The sequence below is a fragment of the Orcinus orca genome, chromosome 1 (assembly GCF_937001465.1).
Source record: "Orcinus orca chromosome 1, mOrcOrc1.1, whole genome shotgun sequence".
Classification (NCBI taxonomy): Eukaryota; Metazoa; Chordata; class Mammalia; order Artiodactyla; family Delphinidae; genus Orcinus; species Orcinus orca.
In genome coordinates this window covers 101,025,950-101,034,960 of record NC_064559.1, presented here as the reverse complement: position 1 = coordinate 101,034,960, position 9,011 = coordinate 101,025,950, and the positions used below count along the sequence as shown (strand labels likewise).

The window sequence follows — 9,011 nt, the reverse complement described above, 5'->3', positions numbered from 1 at the left end:
GGGAAGGGGAGGACATTGAAATAGAGAAGGGTACTTTGGCAATTCTAGAATGGTAGTTTTCGCCCAGAGGCTCCTAGTTGCCCTTCAGCGTCCCCCTTACTCTCACCCAGACTGTGTTGGATGCTAATCAAATTCCACTGGTTGAGTTTTACCTTTTGATTCCTGGTATTCAGGGAGCTTGAGCAACAGTGAAGAGGGGAGGCCACTCATGATCTTTGACAATTCCCCCAGATCCCCAGATCAAATTACTGTGCTATTTTGAGAGTCTCTAATTGGCAGGGAGACATCATTCCTCCCCCTTAAGAGCCACAGGGATGGAGAAAGAGGGTAGGGTTGGAATCTAGAAGGCCATCCCAGAGCTTCAAGCGGGTGGGGCCGGGGAGGAAAGCGGGGGGGATGGTCAGAGTAATCCAGATAGGATAATGTTCTCCATTTCCCCATAGTGATCTTTAAATAGAGCTTTTATAGCCACACAGACCAAGGTCTGTGTTGCTCTTCTCTTCTCCTCACCCTCTGCTCCCTTCTTAACTCTCCCCACTCATCATGATAATCGTCATCATTACCCACTCTGTTTCCCCTGGCTTAGTTCCAGGCCATGTTCATTCCACTTGGAGGCTTGCTACTGACAGGTGGCAGTTAATCCCAGACACCGGCACCATACAATCTGACAATATGCCAGGGAGAGGTGGGCACTGTTCAAGGTGACCAGAGCTAACAGGGAAAAATATAAATGGCTCTAATTAGTCATTATGTCAAGGATAGATGGGTAGTATTAATACTAGGCCCCAACAATGGGGTGACTGAAACACCCACCAGCGTAGAGGGCAAAACTGGAGTCCACTCAGGAGAGCTTCCAGTCAATAGAGGTAGATACGCAGATAGACCATCAGCTGACTCTTGAAGGAAAGCAGAAAAATGGAAGACCCCTACTGTTGCCCTTAGGGAACGGAATGAGGGAGTCCCAGGGACAGGAAGCAGTGGATAATAAGGTGGGGGGATTGAATAAGGAGGAGAAAAATACAAGGACAGGAAAAGATCAGAGCCATATCCCTTCTAGTATAAGGGAAAGGTATAGGAAGATTTGATACTCAGACTTCAGCTCTCTCCTGCTCCCACACTAGCCCTCCAGTTCAAGACTGAAATCCACATAGGTTGCAGCGACTGGTCTTCCAAAGGGGTCCTGGAGAGAAGAGATTCAGTAAAAAAGACAGGAGCCCCAGAGCCCCAGAGGTTGAGGTAGGAAAGAGTGTGATGCTAAATTGCCTACTGCTGTAAGAATATGTTTGACATTTAGTTGGTTCCTAATTAAACAACCCAATATCAAACATATCACACAGAAGCTGGCAGGAGAGTTTTGGTGGTCCTCTGCCTTCCTCCCCACTGCAAAGAAAGGACAGAGCAGAGATACCAGGCACCAAGCATGGCTAGATGGAGAGCCATCTCCTTGGGGAAGGGCACTGACCCCTTGCTCTTTGCCTCCCAAGACAGCCGGCTCTTATTCATCTTCTCTTCATGCCATCCCGGTCCCAGCTCCTCTCCTACTAGTGCCTGGCCTTCGCTGGATCACACTGGCCTAAACCAGGAAGAATATCTGGCAGGGCTCCACATCTGGGCACCTATTCTTCCCCAAAGCTCCAACACGGAGCTTCTCCCTATCATGTCACGGCCCCAGTGCCCAGAGGATCAGCAGTGTCAGCAGGTCCTCATCAACCTTGCCACCTGTTCTCAACTCCCCTCCTGTTGCCCCAAGGCTTTGCCAGAGTGGGGGTGAGGACTTGCACATCCTGCTTTCCCTTTCCAACACCCACACAAGGCTGCTGACAGCCTTTCAGCGGACACCTTCCTGGAACCCTCCTGCTCTTAAGTATGACAGATTAGTAGCCATGAGAAACTTCCAGAAGGCTTGGCTGCTTCTTCCCACCATCTTGTCCCTTCTCACCTTCTCCCCATGTCCTCCAGGCATTCTCCTTAAAGCCACCCTTGGGTGTCCAGAAGAGAAGAGTGACCTGTCTCACTAGCAGGCTCCAACCTGGGCTCCAGAGAAGAAATATGGTCTCTCCCGCCTGGCGGAATTAGAAGTAAGATTTTAGGAGATCAAAGGGAGGGAGGAAACCCCCTCTGCCAGGAAACAGCCTGCAGTCCTTGGGACTCTCCTCCTCTTCTGGGGCTTTTTACAACGCAAGCTCCTGGGCTGGCTTCTCTCATGGTCTTCCCTCACAGGGATCCAGCCTGGTGCCTGCTTTTCTGGGAGATTTTTCTTCTGAAGAGAACCAGGTCTGTTGAATGTCATGTGGCAGGCAGATTCTTCTCTCTACTGTGGCAGAAAGGAGCCCGAGTTATAGCTACACTGGTGGGGTGGGGGGCTTGGGTGGAAGTGTGGGGTGGGAGGAGGATGCTCTGCTTCAGCCCCCAGGCCTGTTCCATGTGTCCTTGTTCCCATTAGGCTGGACACCTCCACACCCCCTCAACACACACACACACACAAACACATATGCCAACTCGACAGTGCCCTTGGTCTAGATCGATAGCTTGTCCCAAGCCCCAGTCAATTCCTATTGTGTGGCTCTTACCTTCCAGAGGAAGACTAACAAATGGGCATACAAGCTCCAAGGTAGGCACCTGTGGTGTTGTCTTATGGGTTTCAGCCTGTGTGTAATTTTTACTTTCTTGACCTTCCTTTTTATCCTTAACACCCCCTCCCCCAAGTTCTAGTTCCCTTCTCTGGGAACCTTGATTGTCCTGGAGAACCACAGGCTGGAGGGAGAGAGGCTGGGAAAGGGACTAGCAGGAATTGAAAGGACTTTAGTGTTTGGGGCACTGGGGAAACAGAGGCAGAGACAGGAAACATTGACGTAGGGGATGAGTAGCTCTCTTAGGAGGAGACTGACAGGATGGCATATCCAGGCCGAAATCTCAGATTGCCTTTGATGAAAGCTTTCTAGCTCTCCTGGAAGTAACTTCTGTGTAGCCATTTCAAGCAAGACTGAGTCCTTCTGAGCCTGAGGAGTTGGGTAAGGCACCAGCCACAGAGGGAAAAGGGGCTGCGTGGGTATGATGGGGTGAACTACTCAGTTGATGTGATGAGAGCGGACAGAGTAGGCAGAGAGGATCAGAGGAGATGGGCTCCGGAGGGGGCCAGACTGCCAATACTGGAGCCAGCCTGGCACTGACAAGCCCTGGGGAGAGAGGACAAGGTCAGGGATCAAGGCAGAGGGGGCTGGGCATTCTGTGGGCCCAAATGAACAGAGGAAAGAGGAATAAAAGGGGTTGATGAGAGAGTGTGGTGGGAGGTGGGGGGGGGCAGCCAGGTAATGGAGAGGAAATAAAAAGAGAAAGACTATCACAGGGCAGGAAAACATCATTATGACTTAGCATTTATTGCATATTATATGCCACTTCTCTGCTAAGTGCTTTATTTAATCTCCACAGTGATCCAGTGGGGTAGGCGTTATCTCCATTTTACATATAAAAAACCCCCTGTGACCCAGAAAGTTAGTTACGTGCTCAAGGCCACACAGGCAGTAAGTGACAGCCAGAATTCAAACCCAGCTCTGACATGTGGAAGCCTGTTCTCCTAACGCCAGGCTATGCTGTCATATATAAGAGGCGGGGGGGCAGCTGGGAGACAGATACAAGGGAAGATAAAAGGAGTGAAGGCAAGGTGGACCCGCAGGGAATAGAGGGCGGGGGAACAGGCAGAAGGAATGGGAGACTCAGCCAGGTTTGCGGGTCAAATCCAGGACATGTGTGTGGTTTTTCTCCTATAAAACTCTCATCATACCTGTCATGATTTGGTCAACGCCTGCCTCTCTGACCAGCCTGTGAGCTCCGTGTCTTGTTTGGTGTCACAACACTTGAGTAGTTATTGACTAAAGATAAGACGGCTTGGGAAGCAGGGCTGATGGGGACTGGAGGATGAATGGATATATAGAACAGAAAGACAGGCCTGGGATGGAGAATGACATTTGAGCTGCATAAGGGGGCTGGCCAGGGGGCCAGTAGGGGACCTGTGAAGGGCTTGGTCACAGGGAAATCTCCTAAGAGGGAAGAAGGAGGATACCTATTGCGTGCCAAGCGCTGGGCTTGCTCTCTACATAATCTTATTTAATCTTCATAATGTTCCTCTGAGATGGGTATTATCCCCATTTTCAGAAGAGAAAATTGAGGCTCAGAGAAGTAACTTACACATGGTGACACAATTAAGAGGTGAAGTCAGACTTTGAACGCACACCTGACTCCATAGTGTGTGTTTTTCTCTTTATACCTTGCTGCTTCTCTGTGCTCCTCATCAGTGGGGTGTGTAGGGAAGGGAGGAAGGAGAAGCTCTGAGCTAAGATGAAAAATGCATATTGAAGGACAGAGGCAGACTTGGGGGAGGGGGGAAAGAAAAGGTGCGAGTTTTGCAGTGCAGACAGAGCCACATGGAGTTTGAGGGCAGGAAACCATCAGTGTGGAAAGGATGAGTAACCAATGAGCATGCAGATGGCAAGGTGAGGGAACAGGGAAAAGTACGTACGATGGCAATTACATCAGAGAGTGAGGGCGTGTTCCTGCACCTGTTACTGGATGCAGAGTGGGAGTCTCTCTGGCTTGAGATGTCATTTGTATGTAAAGCGGATCTTTATAAGTAAAGTTCTCTATGGCCTATAGATGCAAATGATTAATCAGTACTTTTAAGAATTTTGAATGCATTTAGATTTCACATGCTCTTTCCAGTCCCCCATAAATCCCACCATCCCTTATTCCCTTATAACTGCCGGACTCCTGAAGGCATTTGAGTCTGGAACCCCGTTATTTTGCCAAGGTGGGAATTCAGGCAGAAATCCAGATGAAAGAGACTTGTCCAAGGTCTCACAATAACTGCCAAGTCAGAACCTAAAATCCAGGCCTACTGACATCAAGCACCATAGTACCTGTGGATTAATAGCCATATTCAGAGCTATTTGTCCAAGTATATAGAAAAAATCAGTGGAAGTGAGATCAGAGAGGTGGTGAGCAAAATCCAGAAAGCTCTATTAAGATTATGGCAGCTGTGAATAAGCACTTTTGAAACAGATCAAGATTTAGGGCTGAAAGAATGAGCCAGTAGTCCAGGTTTGAACCTTTAAGAACTAGCTTTATTTGTTAAACCAAATCAGGATTCGCTTCTCACATTGTGCCTCTATCTACCTCCCCTCCCCCCACTCACATCAACACTGCATATGTCATTCTGACCACAAGGCGTCACTCTTGTTTTTACCATTGTTTCATAGATTGTTTCCCCTATAGCACCAGGGGGTTGACAGGGGCACCAGAGGTGAGAGTTGGAGCACTGTCTTGAGTCCTGGGCACATAACTAGATCCAGGTGAGTTTTGGGAAGGAAACTGAAGGTGGTGGGGCTCAAGAAATCTAGGTTAGCAGGTATGGTGAGAATGGAAGGACAATGTTTCAAATGCCATTAGAGTCTCTCCACATAAAAAGCTTTGCCCATCTGATTTAGTTCCTGTTGGTACTGCTGATGCTCCTTTTCAAACAGCTGGTGCAGGGCAGCTTGACGGACCTGGTGGGGAGGGGAGAATAGAGTGTCATGTTTGCCCTCCGTTTACCCACCTTTCTCATTCTTTCTCCCTGGTTGCTTTCCCATCACCTGTGTTCTCTTGGATCTGGACTTAGCTGTGACATAAGCTAGGCAGTAGCATAGAGGCTGAACCATTGGAGGGGAAGCCTACCCATTTTTTTTCCCCATGGGTGAAGCTCCAATGTTCAGCAAATATTTGCTGAGAACATACCATGAACCAGAAACTTTTCTAGGCACCTTGGATACAAAGATGGTGACATGACAGCAACTGGGGACTCCAGGGAGAGAGAGGTTCCAAGAGGCAGGTATTAGGCACTAAGAAGCAGTCTTACCAAGGCGAGGGGAGCAAAGACTAGACTTCAGTTTGGGACTCTGCAACTGGATGCAAAGAATCAATGAAAAGGAGCTTTGGTTTTACAGGTAAAGAGTTGCTGCTCTGGTATAACAGCAGAGACTAAGAGCTTGGGAATCCCAGTGGGCAAAGGCACAGGGCAGTAGGGGCTGAAACTTCAGGTCACCCTTGCTAGAACTCACCATCAGTAATTGCTTGTTGGCCAGTGCCAACTCCTGCACCATAGTGTCCTGCATCCTTAGGATGGCATATGGGTTTCTCCTCTGGCTTAATGTCATCTGCCACAGACAGTGAGTGTGTGAATTACGCCACCTGTCCCAGGCAGAAAGGTAGGGGTTGAATGGGTTAAAGTCAGGAGTGGAGACAAAAACGCCATCAGTGAGGCTGCTTCTTCACCAGAACTTCTGTGCCATCCTGAGAAGACTGCAAACTCCTTGAAAGGATAACTAGAACTGACTTAGAACCTAGTATATTATGTCACTCAATCATCATAATAACCATGTGTCATAGATATTAATTTTTGCATTATACAGACAAGGAAACTTTAAAGTTCAGGTGAGTTGCCCAAGGTCACTTAATGGCAGACCTGGGTATCAAATCCAATCTAAGGATTAATTCCTTCCATCATACCAGTGATACTCAGTCCTGGCTAGGTCTGAATTAAGGTTTTCTAATATATAAGAGGAATATATGTATGTCTCTCACACACACACACACACACACACACACACACACACACACACATATCCTCTGTTCAGATAATCCTGTTGACATTTTTTTAAAAAATCAAGTATTTTTTACAGATGGCTGAAAAATTAAATTGATACAGAAATAGATATTAAACAAAAAGTGAAAGCTTCATTCTTCTGCCCCAGTCCTTCTCAACAAAGTTATCAGTTTCCTGTGTATCCTTACAGAAAACTTCTCTATATCAGCAAGTGTTATCTTTTAATTTTTTTAACATGAAATCATATGTTTACATAAGCAGTATTACTTAACAATTTGGACTTTCCGTATCAGCACAAAGAGATTTACTTTGTTCTGTTTAAAGGCTGTCTAGTATTTTTGTATCATAATTTAACCAGCTACACGTTGTTTCTAGCTTTTTTATTTTCATAAACAATGCTGTCATGAATACTCATGTATGTACATTCTAGTGCTTTTGCAGGTATATGTGTGTAAATTCCTAGAAGTAGAGTTGCCAGTTCAAAGGATATGTGAATTTAAAATTTTGATAGATTTCATAAAAAAGGCTTCATAAAAAAGGCTGCATCAGGGACTTCCCTGGTGGCACAGTGGTTAAGAATCTGCCTGCCAATGCAGGGTCCACGGGTTTGTAGCCCTGGTCTGGGAAGATCCCACATGCCGTGGAGCAACTAAGCTGGTGCACCACAACTACTGAGCCTGTGCTCTAGAGCCCGCGAGCCACAAGTACCGAGCCTGTATGCCACAGCTACTGAAGCCTGTGCGCCTAGAGCCCGTGCACCGCAACAAGAGAAGCCACCACAATGAGAAGCCCATGCATTGCAATGAAGAGTATCCCCGCTCACTGCAACTAGAGAAAGCCTGCGCGCAGCAAAGAAGACCCAACGCAGCCAAAAATAAACAAACAAAATTAAAAGAAAAAAGGTTGCATCAATCTTGATTCCCACTAACACTATATGCATTCTTGTTACCTCACATCCTTGCTACCTCTGGATATAACCTATGAAACCTTAAAAAACAGGCTTATCCTATCTAATCCCAGACCATCTTAGAATCTTCTGGGTTAAGACGTGTGTTTTTTAAAAAAGCTCCCCCGGGCTTCCCTGGTGGCGCACTGGTTGAGAGTCCACCTGCACACGGGTTCGTGCCCCGGTCCGGGAAGATCCCACATGCCGCGGAGCGGCTGGGCCCGTGAGCCATGGCCGCTGAGCCTGCGCGTCCAGAGCCTGTGCTCCGCAGCGGGAGAGGCCACAACAGTGAGAGGCCCGCATACCGCAAAAACAACAACAACAACAACAAAGAAAAGAGCTCCCCAGGTGATGGAGATATACAGCCTAATCTTTTGAGTTTTCTCATTCATTCATTCAATAAATACCTACTGCATACCTACCACATGGTTAGTGCAATGCTGGGCAACAAATACTTGAATTTTCCTTAAAAAGTAAAAAAAGAAAACAACAACAACTTGCTCCAATTTTCCTTCAGAGAATGGGAAGCCAGGGACAATAACCATTGCCTACGTAGCCTAACCGAGTGGGCACTACGAGGCTGATCTCTGCTTGTGAGAACAAGGACTGCTTCTTGCCCCTCCCATACCTGTTTGCATTCTTCAGGAGCCCCTAACAAGATGGAGCAAATCTCAGAAGTGGCTTCAGGACAGGAGGGTGAAAAGGTCAATCTGAAGGCTAAGGGAAGGGATAGAAGCAGAGATTACCTGTCCACCATCTTCTTAAGTCCCGGGGCCCTTTGAAAACTCTGCAAGAAAAGGGAGTTCTGTTGATCTGCCTTGATCTCCAGTACCTCACTCAGTACCCTATCATAGTGGGAGACACATAGACCTTTCCCTTTAGAGACAGGGAGTAGCCAATTTCCTAGGGGAGGTGGGGAGAAAGTCCTACTCCTTTCAGAATGGATCAAAGGTAACATGCAGTGGTTAGTATGCAACAAATATCTGAACACCTACTATGTGCCAGACATCATCTCCCACTCCTGCTACTACCCTTCTGTTACATCTGTCCATTTCTGGTAAATTGATCTGGAAACCTCATCCAGGGAAACGCATCCAAACCAGCCCCTTTTCCAACTCTGCATACTTCTACTTTTACCATCTTTTCCACAGACATGTCTACAAACTTGCTTGATGTAGTCTTAGGAGACTGAACAGGCTCTACTTTGTTTTCAGTCACCAAGGTTTCAGTAGTCATAGCAACACTTACACCTCCAACAATGAGCCTAGGCCTAGGAGTTGATTGGTCACCTGGCCTGTTGCCCTGGAGACCTGAAGGGAATCCTCCTTCTCCAGCCTTCTATTAGTGACACAGGCAATTCTATGAGCAAGGACCACAGTCACATTTCAGGATTTCTTCTTTTGTGGTCCCAAGGAGTATCTGTATGGT

The 9,011-nt window shown here is 47.3% G+C and overlaps 1 protein-coding gene across 1 annotated transcript; it reads right to left on the bottom strand.

Moving 5' to 3' along the window:
• Positions 1-4,098: 4,098 nt before the first annotated feature.
• On the bottom strand, positions 4,099-8,939 carry CFAP141 (cilia and flagella associated protein 141). The gene is made up of 3 exons (XM_033414593.2): positions 8,330-8,939; positions 6,093-6,222; positions 4,099-5,540 (listed from the first exon to the last, which is right to left on the bottom strand). The coding sequence occupies exons 1-3, from the start codon at positions 8,539-8,541 to the stop codon at positions 5,439-5,441; spliced, it is 444 nt and encodes a 147-aa protein (XP_033270484.1). The 5' UTR covers positions 8,542-8,939; the 3' UTR covers positions 4,099-5,438.
• Positions 8,940-9,011: the final 72 nt, after the last annotated feature.

What these genes read in the sequence shown, in the direction of transcription:
- CFAP141 (XM_033414593.2), bottom strand. Translation starts at nt 8,541, where the DNA reads ATGTTACCTTTGATCCATTCTGAAAGGAGTAGGACTTTCTCCCCACCT. An exon ending in CTTAAGAAGATGGTGGACAG is followed by an intron (nt 6,223 to 8,329) that starts GTAATCTCTGCT and finishes TGCCTGGGACAG; the next exon opens with GTGGCGTAATTCACACACTC. An exon ending in CCAACAAGCAATTACTGATG is followed by an intron (nt 5,541 to 6,092) that starts GTGAGTTCTAGC and finishes CCTCCCCACCAG; the next exon opens with GTCCGTCAAGCTGCCCTGCA.